Genomic DNA, 19,400 nt, shown 5'->3' with positions numbered 1-19,400 from the left:
ATGATTTGAAATTTAGCATGGATGCTTGGAAACGAGTCAACAGTCCCAAAGATTCGCTGAGCACGAGGAGCTAAGGCCCACTTCCGGAACTGCTGCAGATGCACGAACAAGAGGTGTAAATCGTAAGCGCAACCAAAGGAGGATGTGAAACTCAGAGGTAACCGCGAAATGGATAGTCTTGTTAGCCGTCCAACGGACAAACGATTCCAGGGACATGGGCCAAAGTCAACAAGAACGAACTGAAGGAAGCGTGGCGGGGGTCGGTTAGTGTAAATTCATGGAATAATTCGATCGGACAGCTATCGTGTGGTCATGCAAAAGACGCAACCACAGAGTGTCTAAAATGCGGCAGACAGAAGAGCCCTACGGGAAGAACCTGCGGTTGTACCCCGCTGAAAACTCAAAATGCAGATTACTAGATTTTCATAAATTCAAGAGTACATGTTCCTGCAGCAAAATGCTCATGATCACCGGGGAACTGCTGAAATTTTTGCAGCGTATCAACATTATGGGGTAGTACAATTCAACGTGTGGGGTAACTAGCGCAGGGGTACAGTTGCGATTGGGTATAGCGTATCTCTGTAACCCTTTGGCGTACAGTACCGGCAAGAGTCATGGATGGGGTATGCGAAAAATGGGGAATCCAGTATATTGGTAAGGATTGGGACCTTTGCCTTGGTGTCCGGGCCTGATTTGGTATTTTCTTTACTGGTTGGGATGTATACTTGAAGCTGCTCGCTGGTACCCGTACAAGAGACTTCTCTGGTATTTTTAAAGAAGTAAGACTCTTGGTTTACCGGCTATTTTAAAATTTAGCTGCAGTTTTCAGTTTACTACTTAGTTATATTACGGCTGTATTTTATTGTTAATATTTCAACTAGTAGACATTTTAATTTTAAATCGGAGTATCTCCAAAGACCACTGTACGCGCGTATCGTTGCTGTGCATCCGTAGGGAATTTAGAGATATATTTGTATCGATTGTGGCCTTCCTTGACCCAGAACGCCTCTGCATACGCAAATATCAAAGGAATACGCAATACAGATAGTAGATGGATATTTTGGTACGGAACTCGTGGGTAAGTGGGACGCTTGTACGGCGTAGTTTTGCTGCTATTTGATTTGTGTGGCCCAAAGGGTAGGCATCTGAGTTTGTGCTATGAATTCTGGGTTCGGTTGTAAAATACGGTTGGTCCGCTGATTCGTAACTCTCGCTTCCATGGACATTTCGGTACCCGAATTGTGATGGGATTCCGGATGTGCTTAGTCATTGTTTAGTGAGTTTGACTATTTGAAGTTTTTGCCCAAGGGAGGGGCTGCATTGAGTTGATGCAAGAGGGGAAATTTGATTGATGCGGAAGTATGAGGTGGAATTTATCTAATGGTCCTGAAACTGTAGGTGCACGTGGAAACATGGATGAATGTATTGCTAGCGCTGCAGGTGAGGGTTTTATTAAAACCCTAGGTGCTTATTTGACAAAAATTGTGGAGGAATCAGCTCCAACAATAAAGTGTATCATTTCTACTTTTAATTCTGTTAATGCACCCCCGGTATCAGACTATTTGGCTAGAATTGCTCGCTACGTTCACTGCAGTAACGAATGTTTTGTTCTTGCGCTTGTTTACATTGATCGTATCGTTAAATACCATAAGGATTTTACGGTGTCTGTTGTTAACATTCACAGGCTTTTGATAACAGCCATTATGCTCGCTGCGAAGTTCAGCGATGATGTATACTATTCAAACAGTTTTTATGCCCAAGTTGGTGGTATAAAGGTGTCAGAAATTAATGTGCTAGAGGCTCAGTTCTTGATGCTTATTAATTACCAGCTGTATGTAAATGCTACGGACTATGAGAATTGCAGGAGGGGTGTGGAGATCTCCTCTGCTAGGCCCTATTTATCTATTGCTCATCCATTTTCTCCTATTCCTACAGGCCCCTTTCAGTCGCAAGCTCACGCCTCAGTGTACTCGCAGGACTCCTTAAGGTCTTGTTCCATTAGGCCTGGGAATACAGGTGCTAGGGTGGTTTCTCATGCGAGACCTCCTGTGCACAAGGATAGGGTTGTGCGCAAAGGTGTGGCTTTTGGAGCATCGTCTGTACGGAATGGTGATTATGCTGGCAGCATGAGAAATGTGGAACCTATGCGCTATAATGGGTATCTGCACAATGGGACAGATTATAACAATTATTTTCCCTATCCTCATGCCGTAAATGGCTATGATTCTCTGAATACCTTTTACTATAGAAGTGACTCTAGCATGACTAGCAGCACAGTTGCATCGTCTGGTGATTATTTTGATTACTCGTTTGGATACGACTGTCATTCTAATCTTTGCCGATCAATAAGAAGCAAGTTTGATGAGTGCGAAGCATTTGTAAATGCTTTAGAATCGAGATATCGCGATAATTTAAAGAGGAAGTGCTCACCTAGTGTGGGTAATTGGAATCTTCAACAACAGCATTTGAACCTTGTTCAGTGCAGCAAAGTTAAACGTAACACTTGGTGATTTATATTTCTTGCTAGTTACTGTGCTTATAGTTGTTCATCTTGTTCCGTGGACACTTTCTCTGACAGTGAGCTAGTTGTGAGGGAGGATGAATGACTAGACAGTAGTGCATTGAGACTCTCATGGATCTCAGAGTTTTGAAGGACTACTCTATCTAATCATGGAGGATGAGTGCTAGAGTAGGGAGTTGCTCTGAGAACTAACCACTTGACACTCTTAGACCCCTAACCCAGAATGACTCCTCCATCTACTGTTACCATAGACATAAGCCAGAAGCCTCCTGAGGGCCAAGAGGAAACCATATATCCTCCTGAGGAATCTTCTGACAAAGTTAAGCTGGGAAAGGAAGAGCTTCCTCTTGGCTCGGGCTTCTGGAAATTCACTCACAAGCCACCCAGTGAAGACTCTTTCACCGTAGCACAGGTTGTGTTTGGAAGTAATACAGTTTCAGACATAGGAGTTAATCCTAGTGATAATATCCAACACCTATCAGTATGGTACTGGAAGGGAGACCAGGGAATGACGAACCCTCTTCTCGCAGAAGTACTCAAAGATGGTAACTATGCTTACAACTATAACAAGGGAGGTGGTACTAGCTGGAGTCCATTTGATGGAAACTCTCGAACTATTCAACTCACAGGTGAGTATCTTGAGGCCAAACTTGATCACCTTAATTGTTCACTCAACCGAGCGGTTACAATTACTCTTACCTTTCAGAATTCTAGCAGTATTTCTGACAATCTTACTAATCATGGTGGAAATAATACATACTGTTGCCGTTGTGAATACCATAGTGATAATGATGGTCATCGGAAGATTTCTGTTACTCTTGAGACAGTTTCTTGCGCGCATAAAAGTGCCGATTGCTACAAACATACCATCAATTCTGGTGGATTCAGGCTAGCAAAGATTAAGTACCATATTACCCGTGGTGATGGACAATGGAGGCGTATAAAACATTCTGAGCTAGCCTTTCCCATAGAAGGTCAAGTAGAGATTTACACCTTTTACTCTAGTCAGAATCCAGTACTTATTTATGTTGATGGAGGCTCAACTACAGGGTGGTATAAGAAGCCTACTAATGGTAATACTAATGATGAACAGTGGGAAAAAGTCCAGGATGGACTCAAAGACATAGCACCGGAGGAGATTCAGAACAACTGCGACAACTGGAATAAACTTGTGGGTCTACTAAAGGAAGCTGGATGTGGAGGCTTGAAAGAATGTGAAGAACGTGCTAAACAGCAAGAATCTACTAAAGCTACTACTGAAGCACCGAAGGGTGATCTTCAACAATCTGTCTCATCTATCCAAGCTACTCATACTACTCAAGAAGAAGCTGGTAGTGGAGAAGATGACCTAGGAGGACCTGCTGTCGGTAATAAAACTGATACTGGTAATACTGAGAAGGCACTCATAGTAGGAGTTACTACTAGAGACTCTACTGATTCTCCTTCTGAAACTACTACTGCTTCTGATTCTGAACAACCTACTTCTAGAACTCCTTCTACTCCTGCTGCTATTACTGGTGCTGAAATTCCTATTGCTGGTCTACTATCATGGTCAACACTTGGAGCATCTTCTGGTACTCTTGCAGGAAGTGCTGCAACATTTTTTGGAGGATGGAAACTTTATAATCGCTCCAGAGGAGACCCTTGGGTTAGACAGATTTGAGACTCTATGGATGAATGCTTAGGGAGACTAGCTTGGGTACTGAGTAGTTGGTCTAATGGAGTACTACCATGTCTGTGAGTGGAGAGAATCCATTTATGAGCACACCAAGTTCCGGGTAATGGCGACCACAAAGTATACTGGAGTGATTTCCCTCATTTCCCATCCATTGCACACATCCAGCTACCTGTAGAGCCTAATTACCGCTTTTTTCATTTTAACGTCACATTTACCGTCAAAAATATCCATGTTTACATTCTCCAGTAACCAACGCCGTCCAACTTCAAATCCAATTGTAACCTTATAGATCAGCAGTCACTCACGTCTAAGATTAACGCTTCATTTACATCAACTCAGTTGTAAAGTCCAGATGGGCCGAGTGTGTGACCCGATTTGGTCTCTGGATGTGGGCCCTTGGGGTGTAGGCGGCGCAAGCCCGCGAGCGGCCACTCTCTATGTGTCAATAAATTCCCCTTGAAAAGATGGGAGATTCAGATCGTGGCTTTAATCCATACGTAAATAACGGAGGGTATAGTTTTGCCGGTGTACTTACAAAACTGCCTTTAGGACCGTAGTAGCTGCAACCTGGAAGAATTACGCCGTTATTGCAGCGGACACTCGATTATCCATAGGATATGCCATCCACACTCGCAACGTTTCGAAAATGATCAAACTGTAAGTTCTAGGTGCAAAGTTTTAACCTGTAGAACCGACACTTGTATTCTCGGCACCTCTGGTATGCAAGCTGACATGCTGGCTCTTCATTCCGCCATGGAGGTACTTTTGGGACCATCACATCATCCCCTTGTAGCGTCAAGTTGAACTGTATCGCTTCACACATCACAAGACTCCCTCGTTTGGCGCTATAGCTCAGCTGCTGTCGACTATACTATACAGTCGCCGCTTTTTCCCATACTATACCTTTAACATTCTCTGCGGTATTGATGAAAATGGTGAGTGGTTTGTCTACCGTTGTATCTTTGTGTAGGTAACGGGGTTGTTTGCAGTTATGACGCCATTGGAAACTACAATTACGAAAAGTACGCGGCTCAAGGGACTAGCTCATCTCTTATCACATCAATTTTTGACTGCCAGGTTGTTTGCCTGGCTCACGATTCACATTTGTACAGATTAATGGTAACAACTGTTTGGTTAAGCCAGAGATCAAATCCCTCGAGGATCTTGTAAATATCATCAAAAATGCTCTCGCATCTGCTGTAGAACGTGACATTTATACAGGTAATTGGAGTTGTGGATAAATAATCTGTTCAGGTGACTCTGCTCAAGTTGTAATTTGCGATGGCATTGTGCACGAACCAGTAATCATGGATCTGCGCATTGATTAATTAAAAGTGGTAGCATAATGTGCCTACTACATTTTAATGCTTGACACTATTGTGCCTTATACTGTAATTGCGTCCCAGATTATTTATTGGCACGTATTGCCCATAGGGAATATTGTACATAGCGTGACCTGTGTTTGCCCTGGGAATAAATGTTCGGCCTGTATTTGGCATTGGTTGAAGCCTCGCCTGTGGATATACTGGAAATAAAAGGCCATCTTTTGGCACATGCTTCATGGCATAATTTGCGGGTTGTGGAACAATGTTCCTCCTGACTAGTTGTGTATTCATTCTGTAGCCTTTCGGTGCTTGGTTTGGATATGCTTGGCCCATTACTCCATGCATTGGGTGTAAATGTGCGTTTCCAACGTGATGTATTGGATAATGCATGTTGGTTTGTCCATACATTGGCATAACCGCTGGAGCGTTGTACATGACTTGCATATTTTCTCGCTCATTACGTGCATTAGCCATTAAATCCTCCTGGACATTTTTGACTATGTTCTCAAATTCTTTGGTGACTCTTGACCTATCCCTAAGTGTATCATAGTTGCCTGTGGAATCCAAGATCTCTTGTTTGATGTTCCTGGAGTTTTGAATACTGTATTCTATAGTTTCCAGGTCTTTGTTTTCAATATTTTCGTTCGTACACAAGAGGTTGAACTGTCTCTCCAGATTGTGGAGTTTACCTACAATGCCTAGCTTTAACGCCTTTACATTTGCAATATCCTTGAGTCGTTCCTGCTTGTAAAATTCGGCATACCTGGCCATGTTATCCTGTACGACCTTGATTCTGTCTTCTATATTCCTACTTTCGTAGTCTGGAAGATTAAATACACTTGTGTAGATCGCTTGAGTGAGGTTGAAGATCCTCTTCTTTTCATCGGACTCGATTTTGTTGAGCTCTCTGAGGATTGCTTCTTCTTCCTGAATGATAGGGAAGATGATTTGGATGAGATCTTCCTTTGTTCTCTGGGTAGCAGTGTCTTTTGGCTTGAGGTGTGTTTTTGGTGTAAAGGTGCACTCTACGGTTTCCTCTAATTCTTGCTTCTTTTGGAGTTGTTCTCTTAGGCGTTCATTGAGGAGTTTCTTGTTCTTTTCATGGTCGATCATTGCCTTCCACTTCTTTTCCCACTCTGTGTCCGTGACCTTGTCCATTTTAGTGTTGTTGTAAATGAGTTGCTGATGAGACAGTGTGTGACTCAGTGAGCTGGTCGTACGATTCTGGGTCAAGATGTGTAACACGCGTTCTAGACTAGTGAATTTTGTACATTTACCGAAATTACTGCTGCATTTGCAAATGTGTCGTTGTGAAGGGGTAGCACCCATGTGACATGGTGACGTATGCTCACCAGAGCCTCTGCATATGTGCCTAGTCGAGAAATCTTGGCTAATTCTTGCCGAATTAAGTGGGTTGTGTTGTTATTCGTCAACCGTACTATGAAAACCAGGTAAGCCTATGCACGGTGCAAGGAATCTCATCTGCGATGGCGGGAGCGCGATCGACTGCGCGACCTACTGTAGCTACGGCTACCGCTGTAGGACCTTTTCCTGCTACGGTGACGAGAACGACTCCGTCTATGTGATTTTTCTCGTACTGTGATTCTGGCCTTTTCTCCTAAAGGGAATGTGTAGCAGCTTCAAGGCAAACCTTGATGTGACTTGAATGTGGATCCGTCGAACTTGTCAATGGCATATTCCATATCGCCTCTTGAGAAAAAGGAAACTTCGCCTACTCCACCCCTAAAGACATTAGCATGGCCGCATTCTCCCGCTGCTCTCAGGTGGTCCTTGAGGTCCTGCCAACTTCCAGTTGGTGGCAGCCCAGTAACCTGTGCATCGGAGTAAGTGGGAAGACTGAATTACCTCTACTAGATACTTGCCCTTTCTGGGAGGATCTGACCTCCTGCTTTGTCTTTTTGAGCTAAAGGGGACCTCAACCCTGAGGCGCTTGCCGTTAAACTCGGCCCCGTCCTTATTCTTTATGGCATCCCGAGCGTCTCTATAGTCACTGAACTCGACAAAGGCAAAGGGAAGACCTGAAACAGTCCTCTTGAGCTCACAGTAAACGATTTTTCCAAACTTTTCAAACTCTTCTTCTACCTCCCTCTGCGTGCAGTCGTCTGGAAGGTTTCCAACGTACAGACGGACCACTTTATCACTTTCCATATCATTGATTCTCGCTTGTATACATCAAACTTTTAGTTTCCGGGCACTAGTCCGTGGCCAAGGATGAATACTTGTGACTGCAGCCTGAGGATCTAGAACGGAAAACCACCATGGGGCTAGAAAACTAATCTTTGAAGGCTTTCCGGCAGGAATAGTTCTTTCTTCCATCAACACACCTCAAAGATATGAGACAATTATCCTCTCTGGTACCGGAAGCACTTGTCTTTTAGAGCACCTGGTCAATACCATCCTTAGATAGCAACTCATAGATATTTAGTTAGCCAACGTTTAGAATTTATGTGCTATTTTATACAGCACCTACTGCTATTACCCGTATATTAACCTCTTTAAGTTTTCCAAGTGGGTGAAGGAATCCAAGAAAAATCTGCCTTAATCTGCCATGAAAACGACATACTCACAAACTTTAAGGCTTACTGCATTAATTATAGCTTTCCGTGTCTAGCAGTCGTCAATGTGCTCAGATATCCCATCTCTTGTGATGCTTGTGGGATAGACGACGCGTTGTCTTTCACTATGAATAAAACTCCGAAATGGCGGATAGCAAGCGAAATGTCTCGATAAATTTTGAAGAAGTTTCCATAAAGTTGAAGAAATTGGCAGGAATCTTCAAGAAATTCGAAAATGAACGATTAGACGTGATTTTTGTGTGCACAGGAAAAACACAAAGCGATGCCAATGCAACCTCTTCAGAAATGCTACAGTACGTTTATATCGACAAAATGCATTGGTTTTCTCCATTAATGCTTCGCTGATGCTCCGTAAAAGTTGTATCATTCACTGGCGGTAACGCCTTTGTGGAAGGATCGTTTGTCGTCCATGTGCACAGTTTTTTTATGTTGTGTGAGCTTAATACATCCCTATGACTATGTCGTGGGTCATTTTGTTACTGAAAAGTTCATTTTGAATACACACCTGCATCCTCGTTCATCATTCACTCCATACAGGTTGTGGCTAACTGGCTTTCAATTTCCTGAGACACTATTTGCCTTAAAGCCTAGCGGGATATGGTTCATATTAACTTCGCCAAAGAAAGCTTCCTATTTGGAACCGGTATCAAAGCACTATGAGGATGTTAGAATTTTACATCGTGTCCCCGGACAAACTGATGAAGAGTCGTTGAAAAAAATTTTCGAAGATACAAGTGTAAGTGTTCTTGTTTTGGTTATAGCGACTGTAGGACCCAGTGATTGGTGTATTGAATGGCCCTAAACCCATAGGAGAGTTTGCAGAATACTGTATGAAATACATAGAAGGGAAACAAACAAAGGATATTAGCAAGGAAATTTCCAGCTTAATGGCAGTCCGCACAAAAGTAGAATTGGAGATACAAAAACAATCGGCTCATCTGGCATGTGGAGTTATGAAAAGCTTGCTCATAAATCAGATTGAAAATATACTGGACTCAGAAACAAAAACTCCGCATTCTAGCATTGTTTCTCAGGCTTTAGAAATTCACAATGATGCCAAATTTATTGAAAAGATGGAAAAGAAATTTTCAATGAACAAAAATGATATGGAGATTATATATGGAAATGTTCAAAGTGGAAAAAATTTCTCTCTAACGATTGGAGTGAAACCCACGGACGACCATCTTTCGCATGATCCTGGAAGCATCATTGTATCAGTGTGTTCAAAATACTCAGAATTATGTGCCTGCCTTACTAGAACACTGATATTGGATGGAACAGCTCACCATAAAGACGTGTACAAATTTGCAGTTCGAGTTTTTGAGTTTGCTCTAACAAAGCTAAAGCCTGGAGTTACTTTTGGATCGATTTACAGAAATGTTTATGATTTTGTACGTAAAGAAAAGGACGGATATGAGAACAATATGATGAGAACTTTGGGTCACACCATTGGTATTGAGTTTAAAGACGCAAATTTTACAATCATTGACGGTAATGAGTCATGCATTATCGAGGAGGACATGGTATTCCACATTTCTGTAGGGTTCAACAATTTAGGAGAAGGTAGTGGAAATTTTGCAATATGGATTGGAGATACGGTACACGTAGCTCCAAGTGGTGCTAATGTTTTAACATCTTCAGTAAGCAAGGGCCTTGAAAATATATCCTATGAGCTGGAAGATGAAGAAGAGGATGATGAGGATGCTAAAGATGAGGTTGAGGACAAGGAAAAGAAACCTGTTGTCTCATCGCAAATTTTGAAAGATGCGGATTCGGTCATCCTAAAAGAGAGATTGAGAAGTAGAGGTGGACCCCAAACTACTGAGGATCATGACAAAATGGTTGAAAAACAAAAGGAGTTGCGAAACAAAAAGATTGAGGAAATTAGTAATAGACTGAAAGATGGAGGTGGCTTGGGCGGTGGTAATAAACAAAAAGAGGTTATAAAAATGGATAAAATCCGCGCATTTTCTAGCCCTGACTCATTCTCAAAGGAACTAGTTCCTCACAAAATTTACGTTGATGGGAGGAATGATGTTGTCATGTTGCCCATAAATGGGTATCATTTACCTTTTAGTGTCATGATAATAAAGAACGTTACATGCACCCCAGAGGAGAATAATAACGTTCACACACTACGTATAAACTTCCAAGTACCAGGATCACATACTTATACATCCAGAAACGAGGTTAATCCATTGCCAGACCTCCCACAAGAAAACTCAATTTTTATCAAGGAAGTATTATACAAGTCAAAAGATGCGAAGCATATTCAAAACGTATTCCGAAGTATAAAGGAACTGATAAAACAAATGAAGCAGCGTGAGAGCGATGACTCCACCTTGACACTTGCAGATCAAGAGAAATTGACCCTCAATAAGACAGGTCGTAGAGTTGTACTAAAAGATCTTATGGTAAGACCTAATATTCATGGGTCTAGGAGGATTATTGGCTTCCTTGAAGCTCACCATAACGGATTGAGGTATGTTTTCGTTTTGTCTCAAATAGTCTTAGGTACATTGTCAACACACGTGACCGTGTAGATAACGTAGACATCACTTATTCTAATATTCGCCATGCAATATTCCAACCTTGTGACCGTGAACTAATTGTACTGTTGCACTTTCACTTGAAGCACCCGATTGTTGTTGGAAAGAGAAAGACCCTAGATATTCAATTTTACTGCGAAGTTGGCACCCAAATTGATGATTTAGACAACAGACGTGGTCGTTCGTATAATGACCCAGACGAAACATTGGAAGAAATGAGAGAAAGGGAACTTAAAAGGAAACTGAATTCGGATTTTAAGAACTTTGTTTCACAGATTAGAGAGTTTTCATCCATTTCAATCGATCTCCCATATAGGTATGCTCTTTATTTTTTCTTACATGCTATGCAGGGAACTCATGTTTACTGGTGTCCCTTTGAAATCAAATGTCGAACTTCTACCTACAGCAAATTGTTTGGTCCACTTGGTTGAATGGCCTCCATTTGTATTGTCTCTAAATGACATTGAGATTGTCTCTCTGGAAAGAGTTCAGCATGGTTTGAGGAACTTTGATATGGTCTTTGTCAACAAGGATTACTCCAAGCCTGTTAAGAGAGTTGATTTGATTCCTGTGGAATATCTTGATGTTATCAAGGTTTGTATTTATCCTATAAATACATTGATTGTAGCGTTGGCTAAACGAGTTGGAGATAGTATGGTATGAAGGCAAAAACAACTTGCAATGGGTCAACATTCTAAAGACAATTTTAGAGGATGCAGAAGCCTTTGTAGAGAATGGAGGCTTTGAGGGTTTCCTGGGAGAAGATGATGAAGAGGAAGAATCTGTTGACGATGAGACAGATGAAGAATACAACGCAGAAGACAGTGAAGAGGAGGCAGAGAACGATGATGACGAAGAATATAGCGACGGAGATGATGAATCATTGGCTGACGAAGATGAGGATGAGGAAGAATATGTTGATGATGAGGATGACGATGAAGGGCTCTCTTGGGATGAGCTGGAAGAGAGAGCGAAAAAGGCCGACGACAAGACGTCATTTGACGATTCCAGAAATGCCAAGAGAAGAAAGTAATATTAATAAATCATAAGCTTTTAAATATTAATGTAATGATTCTTCGGGGTGGATGTTGAGCCGCGTTACACACCTGTGTGGCTAATCATACAACATACAGTATAATTTCCTTGTAAATGGAACTTTATAGATGGTAAAATTTAAGTTAGAGCCATATGGGCCCGGAGACTGTCGAGTCCTTCGCTATCTGAACGGAGCCATCATACGAGAACCTTCTATTCAACACCTTTTCACTCTTGAAAGTAGAAAAGGCGTCAACAAGGACGAAAATACGAGTGAAAGTGTTTCAGCCGATAAAAATGACGAATCTATGGAACTTGTGGATGACACAGTAGCCAAAAATGAGGAAAATACAACGGAGATAGACAAAGGAGACACTGAAAACGCCCATAAGGATGTAATTAATGGAACATCAACTACTATCGCAAACACTTCCAGAGATGACTTTGCTCGTGAACTACACAAAGCTAACTGTACGAATTGGCATATGGTAGCCTCTAGTATATGTATGGCTTCGAGCTTGTGGATACAAAAGGATATTCCTCTGGAATGGAACGAGGCCAAACTTGATCAAGTGAATGGACATAATGTTTTATCAAAGCTAAAGGGCATATTTGATCATTTGACAGAAAGCAAGGGGTTACAACTATCGCATGTTGTTGCAAAGAGTAACAACAAGTATCTAAAGTATGCCATTTTTGATAGGAATGAATGCCTTAAAAAGTATTCTAATAAGGCGCTACAAGTCTCTGACTTGCTTATGAACTCGTTAAATATTCAGACAAAGTTCCTACAGATTATCAAGGAGATAAAGAAAGAATTCAAGGTCCTTACAAGTGAGCGTAACTTTGTCGATTTATCCTCTCAGGATATTGACTATCCGACATCGTTCTCTGTCATGGTTGCCTTTTTTGACCTCTCTTATCAACCTCATTCAAAGGACCTGAACATTTGCATAGACTACCAAAGCGATGATTTTAGTAAACCAGTGGAGCTTGAAGAAGTAGACTATGACTACAACACAAAGATAGAAGGTGAAATATGGGAGCTGTGGGAAATCCATAACTTGGCATCGCCATATGCACCTCAGCAATGTCTATTATCGCACTATGAATCCAGTGACGACTTGGAAACAAAATTGACATTTCCTCAGAATGTATCATATTTCATAGAAAATGACTATGGTTTGTCCATAAATGCATCAAGTATACCGCTTTTCAACAAGGGCGACTCTTCAAACGTACACTATCAACTGAGGAAGGCACAGACCTGCTTGATTGACAGGCTGATATACGCCATCCTTTGCCAAGAATGCTTTGTCAGCTTGAAGCTGGGAAGGAATATTCTCTACATTGGAGACTCCAGTGTACTCATAAAATACATAAATTCAGCTCAGCTGCTTCTTGTGTACAAGGCAACGGAGATACAAATCTCCTACAAGAGTTGTGACCGAGTGGAATCCGGAGAGACTATATGGAAGCTAGCAATAACAAAGTTGAGGGACATTCTCATACAGGACTGGAAGAGACGAAGCTTCCTGCTAGACAACAGAAAGGATAGTATGTTGAGAACCTTTCTCAAATACGTTATCAAACTCATCGACTACAAGACTGCACAAAGTATGACCACTTGAACTATAATTTACGATTCCCATTCATGTGTAGAATACGCTATTTTAGTTTACCTGGGTCCATGTGTATCTGTCCTTCCCCTCAGGGTTGACAAAGGGGGAGCCAGGGTACTGGGGCCCCATTGGAAAAAGGTCGTATAAGTGACAAAGTCTCGCCTAGTGTTACATTTTGTTTTAAATTTCCATTTAATCGTAAAATTTTAAAAAATGGTTGGAAGTTATAGGAACTACAGCAGAACTTCGAGACATCCCAAGAGGCCATTCGAAAAGGTATGTCGTCTTTACCTACTTTACGTGTTTCGCGATTGTGTCGCGTCATAAGTTTACCTTCATCTACATTTTACGTTTAGGAACGTTTAGACCAAGAGTTGAAGCTTATTGGTGAATATGGCTTGAAGAACAAGCGTGAGGTCTGGAGGGTACAATACGTCCTGTCTAAGATCAGATCTGCCGCTCGTTACTTGTTGACTCTTGATGTCAAGGATAACAAGCGTATCTTTCAAGGTACTTTCTATAGCCTATTCTCCTTTTTCGTGCTGTTTGTGTGCCCCAACTTTTTGTATACTGCGATAGTCCTGGTGTTTTGCATGCTTTTATCGTTTATAACTCTATACACGACTTGTTTAGGTGATGCCTTGCTTAGGCGTATGGTTAGATATGGTTTGATGAACGAGAATGAGCAAAAGTTGGATTTTGTGTTGGGTTTGACACTTTCTAAGATGATGGAGAGGCGTTTGCAAACAAAGGTATTTAAACTTGGTTTGGCTAAATCTATTCATCATGCTAGATGCATGATCAGACAGCGCCATATCTGTGTGGATAAGCAGATTGTTGATATTCCATCATTTTTGGTCAGAGTTGATTCTGAGAAACACATTGACTTTGCAATCACATCTCCATTTGGTGGCGCTAGACCCGGAAGAGTTCGCAGGAAGACTCTTCGTTCCGGCTCATCAGAGGAATAATTACTTTTTCTTGCATGTTTACTATCTATGCATTCGTGATGGATTTTCTCTACTGGGATTCAAGGATTAAAACTCTTGGGATGTACATTCTGAATCTCGGTTTGCGGATGATGGCGCTTGGTGAATGTGTGGGCGGCTGGATGTGTAGCTCATGCAGAGCTTGTGGAATCCCAGTATAGTCCTGGGTCCTATGTCCTTTTGTCATCGTCGAGGGAATTTCATGCTCTAAAGTGAATTCCAAAGCCATTTTGAGCTCATGTGTAAGTTGCCTTACCCCATAAGTCTCTCCTACGTTAGTGGCGGCGTGATACTCTCAGATCGTAGAGAAACTCTATTACTGATTAGTACTGTGGAATCTACGTATATGCTTTGAAACAGAATGGTCAGACGGAATAATGTGTTTGAAGTCGTACGTACTTCAAGGAACCGACGTTTCCCGAGGTTTGGTAACCAAAATAGGCCCAGGGGCAGATTTTCATCTGGAAATCAGAGGTCATTTGGAAACAACAATGGTTAATAATATATACATGTTATTTTGACGATGTCATTTCGCGGCAATAAACACGTTCATTTACAGTATTCACAGTTCGCAGAGTTTATAAGACTAAAAGTTTCAAGGGGGGTGTTTCATCTTTTGGAAGGAGGAATTTCCGCAGAAATGCCGACGAGAAAACAACTATTGTGGTAAAGAGGGGTGGTAGGAACTTTAGAGGTTCAAAATTTGAGAGGAATAACAACCGTACTCCCGGTAGATTTAATCGTAGATTTGATAGAAGGAAGCAAAATTCCAAGAACGAGAAAAAGACTCAGGATGAAATGGTATAATGTGCGTTTTAAAAATACATGGACAATGTAGGACATGGAATTGGACAATTACATGGGTCAGGAGGCTGCCAAGGCTCGTTTGGATAATGATTTGGCAACATATTTTGCTCAACCTACGGAAGCTGAGAAGCAACAGTAAAACATTATTGTATGTTTATCTTTGAGATAAGAGTATCGACTGAAGAAATTACAGTGCACTCGGATAGTTCCAGAGTCGTCTGTTACGTACTGCTTGCGCAGTTGTTCGCGGACATTGATGTTTAGCAGCATACCTTCCATTGATGTTAGTACCTCCTTGAGGCCATCATCTAAATAGACAAACCCTTCGTAGAGTGTGAGAAGCATTCTGCGTATTGATAAAAGTACAAGTGGTGTTGGTGAATGATAGATTCTGGACCAAGCTGAATAGGCTGATTGGCTCCAAAAGAGCCTCGAGGACAGAATGTAAAATAAAATATCCAAGATGAACTCTCGCGATGCTGTCAAGCCACTTGACAACGCGGCTAAAAGAAGCATCTTGCGCAAAAGTTCATTATTATTTAAGCGGGATATAACAAGAGTCTGAGTGGGCGTATATAATGCTTTAAACAAACCTGGAGGGATGCATGCTGGTAAACTTTGTCCATGTCTATGTTACTTAGCCTTGGGAATATCATATCTAGTATGCCTTTTCGTGTTCTAAACAGGCTATTGAGAGCTGGTAGGGAAACGTATTCATAGTCACCAACGTTTGGTTTCATCAAGACGGTCCCAGCGGGGACAGTGGTCATGATGGAGCACATGCCTTCATCATCTGTTTCACAGACTTTGTAATCCCAAGAGTCAAAGTTTTTCTATAAATTTACGTTCATGTGTAAGCTTTACGTACAAATTTTGTGTCTTTTGGGGTGTCTGCGCATTTTTGAGGAGTTTGGCTCTTTATGGAAGGTACTACAAGTTCCTTGAATATCATGCGATATTGACTAATGAAGAATTTGGTTAAATCCTCCTCTTCATCGCTGGAATCCTCCTGTTTGGGCAAGAGTTGGCTCTCCACGTCAACTGTGGGCTCCTTTACTTCTCTTTTCCGTGGCCCATCTGAAATTAATGAAAGCCTGTAAAAGATTCCAAGAGAATCAGCGTTGCGTCTTCCAAGAAATGGAGCCTCGGACCACAAATTGCGTGGCTTTACAGAGCCGTGAGCCCATAGACTAAAAATGCAACACACAAGCAAGAAATTAAAACTAGAAAAAATCATAAATTTCAATTGACTTGACCCCAAAGTCCGTCATCCAACTCGGTTACGGTGTAGGTTTCGCCCTCCTTGACTGGAGGCCTCATGCTCACTTCCCCAAAGCCTTCGTCCACTATATCCTCGTCATGGATCTTGTTTTTACTACAGGCAAATCTTTAAAACAAATGTGTGCTCACCTCTTGTAATACGCATAGCCTCCACCTGCTCCCAAGAGCATCAGCGCAGCCAAAATGCCACCGGCAATCTTGGCACCAAATTTGTTGCTCGTTTCTGTAATTTGTAAAAGTTGGGGATTAAACAAACCCTTTTTCGTCTGTCTAGCCTTCTTCTCGCTCGATTCACGTTTTGTGTAGCTGGAACGTCCGTTGCCATTCACTGTAATTTTTGCATTTTTGAGCTCATTCTTACCGCTTTCATGTTTCATAGACTTGGAACCTCTCTCATTGAGCTTCTCTGGGTGTTCCATGTTCCGTGAAGTTGGAGCAAATGTCCCTACATTAACCTCTGGTTCCTTGCCAAAGTCTGGCTCGGTTGCAATGTTTTCGTCATCATCATCACCACCATCAACGTTGCCCTTGCCGTTATGGCCATCTTTTACGCCGCCAAAGGCATCCGCGTCGTCCGTTCCTTTATCATGAAGGGTATCCGTTTCACCAGACAATCTATCAGTGTCTTCACCTTGTGAACCATGAGAAGTATCAGTCTTACCAGGTGTGTCAAAAGGAATGTCAATAACCTCCTCTTGTGGTTCAATTATTGGTGCAGGCATGTCACCTCCCATTTCGCGGCCATTCAAATCTGGAAGTTCTATTGACTCTTCATCAATACGAGAGTCCACTACATTCCACTTGGGTTTCAAGTCTTCAACTGGATCGCAGTTGACGTTGCAACTTTCCACTTGTTCCTCATAATTTGCAATCTGATCTTTACATGGCTTTCCAGATTTTCCACTAGTACCAATAGTTGCCTCTACAAGAGTATCCAAACTGACGACTTTGCGTCTTCTAGTTCCCAAACCACACTTTACACTGCATTCAGACCATTCAGACCAAATTGGTTTACATACAGCGTCAACTGGGATTACTTCACAAACCTCATTAATTAGCCCTCCAACAATACCAATCATTGTATCCCAATTGGTCTTTACAAACGATGGACATTCGTCCGTTAATTTACATCCCACAATACTCTTACACTCGGAAACTCTTGCCTTTCCTACGCCCACGACAAGGATAGTAACCCCTTCATCACGTAACATTGCAGACACCTGGGATGTTATGTTTGCCTGTGTGGATGCTCCATCTGTAACTAGAATAAGAGCCTTTGGAACATTCTTTCTTCCCCCGATACGGAAAATTACCTCACGGACAAAGTTCAATGCTTGGCCTGTATATGTCCATCCAAGTTCAGGTTTGCTTTTTTCCAAAGCATCAATACTCTTGAGAACCAGGGACTCGTTTCTTGAGGCTGGATCAAGAAGAGTAACAAACGACCTTATTCCAGTAGAATATGTAACAAGTGCTAAGTGCACATTGTTTGTACTTATATTCAAGGAGCGAACCAAAGACTTTAGGAATGGGATAAGTTGATTCCATTCACATGGTTTTATGCTAGACGATTCGTCTACCAACAACGCAAGATCGAGTTGCCTTTTGCAATAATCTTTTGGTTTCGAGAACAGTTTTGGGTACATTGGTGCACGACCACCACCTGTAATATTGATATCAATACATGTAGATAGAGTTACATGTTACGAGCGCGTGAACCGGAGTTATGTCCGTCACAGTAATAAGCAACTTGAGTGCTGTGAATATGGAAATAAACCACAAGCTATTCATTATGGGTATTGCTTATTCTTAATTTAGATATTAACATCTAACGAGGAATTGTTATCACACAACACACATATTAAAGCTACTAACAGAAAGTGGATGTTTGATTACCTTTTGAGCATGAGCCTATGGTTTCCAGCTGAGCCGAGGTCAATAGCGTGTCTGTCACTTTGTGGTTATGCATGTATTGCAAAGGAAAGTTGTAGCTAACCAAACGTTTACTCAACATTGCCGTTATCCGGATGTGGTTAAACAAGTCATCACATACTAGTTGATGCAGCACCAACTTCCAACTATGGATAGCTTCCAGACGAAAGTTGTGGAAACATAGATACCTATAAATATTAGGAACGAGTAGTGACAAATTAAACTGTATGTTGCGATAAGTGATCTAGAATCTTTTTGATAGAATGTACAAGGATAATAGCTTCATCTGATGGCCCAGAAAAGTTTATGTTTGGCTTATTCTTTGAGGCTTGTAGTACCATGGCGGATGACTCCAAGGTTTTCAGGGGGTCACGAGTAAGTTGTATAGAAAACGATTCGGCAGTTTTTGATACAACTACTTCGCTATTATCGGTACCTTCCATTGTCACCAATGCATCCTGTTGGCTATTCAGAGTATCATGGATCGCCTTTAAGTTATCAATCGTGAGTATCGAGACTGTGCGAGAGAACTTGTCGAATACCCCGGTGCCATCGGTATCTCTCGTCATCCCCGAGAGCACCAGAACCGGTTCTCCAGTTATTTCGTCCTTTCTGATCCTGAATGTTAAACACACTCGCAAAGTGAAGAAGGTGTACAGGGGAACTCCTTCTTTGACAACATTATTCTCAATATATATCTTCCTACTACAATTTGCTTCACATTTGCCCATGAAAGCGCTTCGCATAAACGGCCTAGAAGGTTTTATGCAGAAATTGTTATGATTAAAGGGTCCACTAGCGAACAAGGTCCGACTGGTTGAACCGTAGCACCTCTGGCTCACCCCGAGGATGCGGCGGAAGGTAGAACTGTGCAGTCTCGAAACACCCCTGCCTATAAAATCTAAACTCACACCCATATTGATAAAATATGTAAAAGTAAAAAATCACGGCTTAAAACTAGGGGATACGAACCCCCATCAGCCATAGTTCAACCATAAAATGGCAAACTGAGACTGTCGCAACTATAGAGACCACATTGGTCACAAATCTCTTGATTAACTGCA

At 41.8% G+C, this 19,400-nt stretch overlaps 12 protein-coding genes across 12 annotated transcripts, besides 1 other annotated feature; 7 read left to right on the top strand and 5 right to left on the bottom strand.

Annotated features, from left to right (window-relative positions):
- Nucleotides 1-690: 690 nt before the first annotated feature.
- BEWA_005810 (cyclin domain-containing protein) lies at nucleotides 691-2,510 on the top strand (the record flags this gene model as incomplete). The annotated part of the gene is made up of 1 exon (XM_004830782.1): nucleotides 691-2,510. The coding sequence occupies exon 1, from the start codon at nucleotides 1,362-1,364 to the stop codon at nucleotides 2,508-2,510; it is 1,149 nt and encodes a 382-aa protein (XP_004830839.1). The 5' UTR covers nucleotides 691-1,361.
- Nucleotides 2,511-2,744: 234 nt separating this feature from the next.
- BEWA_005800 (hypothetical protein) lies at nucleotides 2,745-4,184 on the top strand (the record flags this gene model as incomplete). The annotated part of the gene is made up of 1 exon (XM_004830781.1): nucleotides 2,745-4,184. The coding sequence occupies one exon, from the start codon at nucleotides 2,745-2,747 to the stop codon at nucleotides 4,182-4,184; it is 1,440 nt and encodes a 479-aa protein (XP_004830838.1).
- A 479-nt stretch (nucleotides 4,185-4,663) lies between these two features.
- Nucleotides 4,664-5,527, top strand: BEWA_005790 (proteasome subunit beta type 1, putative; the record flags this gene model as incomplete). The annotated part of the gene is made up of 7 exons (XM_004830780.1): nucleotides 4,664-4,710; nucleotides 4,749-4,856; nucleotides 4,889-4,958; nucleotides 4,993-5,134; nucleotides 5,170-5,276; nucleotides 5,312-5,420; nucleotides 5,454-5,527. The coding sequence occupies 7 exons, from the start codon at nucleotides 4,664-4,666 to the stop codon at nucleotides 5,525-5,527; spliced, it is 657 nt and encodes a 218-aa protein (XP_004830837.1).
- A 33-nt stretch (nucleotides 5,528-5,560) lies between these two features.
- Nucleotides 5,561-6,836, bottom strand: BEWA_005780 (hypothetical protein; the record flags this gene model as incomplete). The annotated part of the gene is made up of 1 exon (XM_004830779.1): nucleotides 5,561-6,836. Exon 1 carries the CDS (start codon nucleotides 6,680-6,682, stop codon nucleotides 5,561-5,563), a length of 1,122 nt encoding a protein of 373 aa, XP_004830836.1. The 5' UTR covers nucleotides 6,683-6,836.
- A 9-nt stretch (nucleotides 6,837-6,845) lies between these two features.
- On the bottom strand, nucleotides 6,846-7,768 carry BEWA_005770 (splicing factor 1, putative). Its single transcript, XM_004830778.1, has 3 exons — nucleotides 7,391-7,768; nucleotides 7,176-7,356; nucleotides 6,846-7,142 (listed from the first exon to the last, which is right to left on the bottom strand). The coding sequence occupies exons 1-3, from the start codon at nucleotides 7,691-7,693 to the stop codon at nucleotides 7,003-7,005; spliced, it is 624 nt and encodes a 207-aa protein (XP_004830835.1). The 5' UTR covers nucleotides 7,694-7,768; the 3' UTR covers nucleotides 6,846-7,002.
- A 476-nt stretch (nucleotides 7,769-8,244) lies between these two features.
- On the top strand, nucleotides 8,245-11,703 carry BEWA_005760 (transcriptional regulator, putative; the record flags this gene model as incomplete). Its single annotated transcript, XM_004830777.1, has 6 exons — nucleotides 8,245-8,414; nucleotides 8,659-8,857; nucleotides 8,892-10,603; nucleotides 10,636-10,986; nucleotides 11,021-11,264; nucleotides 11,299-11,703. The coding sequence occupies 6 exons, from the start codon at nucleotides 8,245-8,247 to the stop codon at nucleotides 11,701-11,703; spliced, it is 3,081 nt and encodes a 1,026-aa protein (XP_004830834.1).
- Nucleotides 11,431-11,609: a microsatellite.
- A 130-nt stretch (nucleotides 11,704-11,833) lies between the features above and the next one.
- BEWA_005750 (hypothetical protein) lies at nucleotides 11,834-13,336 on the top strand (the record flags this gene model as incomplete). The annotated part of the gene is made up of 1 exon (XM_004830776.1): nucleotides 11,834-13,336. The coding sequence occupies one exon, from the start codon at nucleotides 11,834-11,836 to the stop codon at nucleotides 13,334-13,336; it is 1,503 nt and encodes a 500-aa protein (XP_004830833.1).
- Nucleotides 13,337-13,497: 161 nt separating this feature from the next.
- On the top strand, nucleotides 13,498-14,312 carry BEWA_005740 (40S ribosomal protein S9, putative). Its single transcript, XM_004830775.1, has 3 exons — nucleotides 13,498-13,603; nucleotides 13,684-13,837; nucleotides 13,961-14,312. The coding sequence occupies exons 1-3, from the start codon at nucleotides 13,541-13,543 to the stop codon at nucleotides 14,296-14,298; spliced, it is 555 nt and encodes a 184-aa protein (XP_004830832.1). The 5' UTR covers nucleotides 13,498-13,540; the 3' UTR covers nucleotides 14,299-14,312.
- A 365-nt stretch (nucleotides 14,313-14,677) lies between these two features.
- On the top strand, nucleotides 14,678-15,123 carry BEWA_005730 (hypothetical protein; the record flags this gene model as incomplete). Its single annotated transcript, XM_004830774.1, has 2 exons — nucleotides 14,678-14,810; nucleotides 14,876-15,123. 2 exons carry the CDS (start codon nucleotides 14,678-14,680, stop codon nucleotides 15,121-15,123), a joined length of 381 nt encoding a protein of 126 aa, XP_004830831.1.
- Nucleotides 15,124-15,231: 108 nt separating this feature from the next.
- Nucleotides 15,232-16,360, bottom strand: BEWA_005720 (signal peptide-containing protein; the record flags this gene model as incomplete). Its single annotated transcript, XM_004830773.1, has 3 exons — nucleotides 15,232-15,684; nucleotides 15,717-15,956; nucleotides 15,992-16,360. The coding sequence occupies 3 exons, from the start codon at nucleotides 16,358-16,360 to the stop codon at nucleotides 15,232-15,234; spliced, it is 1,062 nt and encodes a 353-aa protein (XP_004830830.1).
- Nucleotides 16,361-16,365: 5 nt separating this feature from the next.
- On the bottom strand, nucleotides 16,366-18,195 carry BEWA_005710 (hypothetical protein; the record flags this gene model as incomplete). Its single annotated transcript, XM_004830772.1, has 3 exons — nucleotides 16,366-16,498; nucleotides 16,534-18,067; nucleotides 18,105-18,195. The coding sequence occupies 3 exons, from the start codon at nucleotides 18,193-18,195 to the stop codon at nucleotides 16,366-16,368; spliced, it is 1,758 nt and encodes a 585-aa protein (XP_004830829.1).
- A 359-nt stretch (nucleotides 18,196-18,554) lies between these two features.
- Nucleotides 18,555-19,253, bottom strand: BEWA_005700 (hypothetical protein; the record flags this gene model as incomplete). Its single annotated transcript, XM_004830771.1, has 1 exon — nucleotides 18,555-19,253. The coding sequence occupies one exon, from the start codon at nucleotides 19,251-19,253 to the stop codon at nucleotides 18,555-18,557; it is 699 nt and encodes a 232-aa protein (XP_004830828.1).
- Between the last annotated feature and the right edge of the window lie 147 nt (nucleotides 19,254-19,400).

The sequence above is a fragment of the Theileria equi genome, chromosome 3, assembly GCF_000342415.1.
Source record: "Theileria equi strain WA chromosome 3, complete sequence".
In the NCBI taxonomy this organism is placed as follows: domain Eukaryota; phylum Apicomplexa; class Aconoidasida; order Piroplasmida; family Theileriidae; genus Theileria; species Theileria equi.
This window is presented reverse-complemented; position numbering and strand designations above follow the sequence as displayed.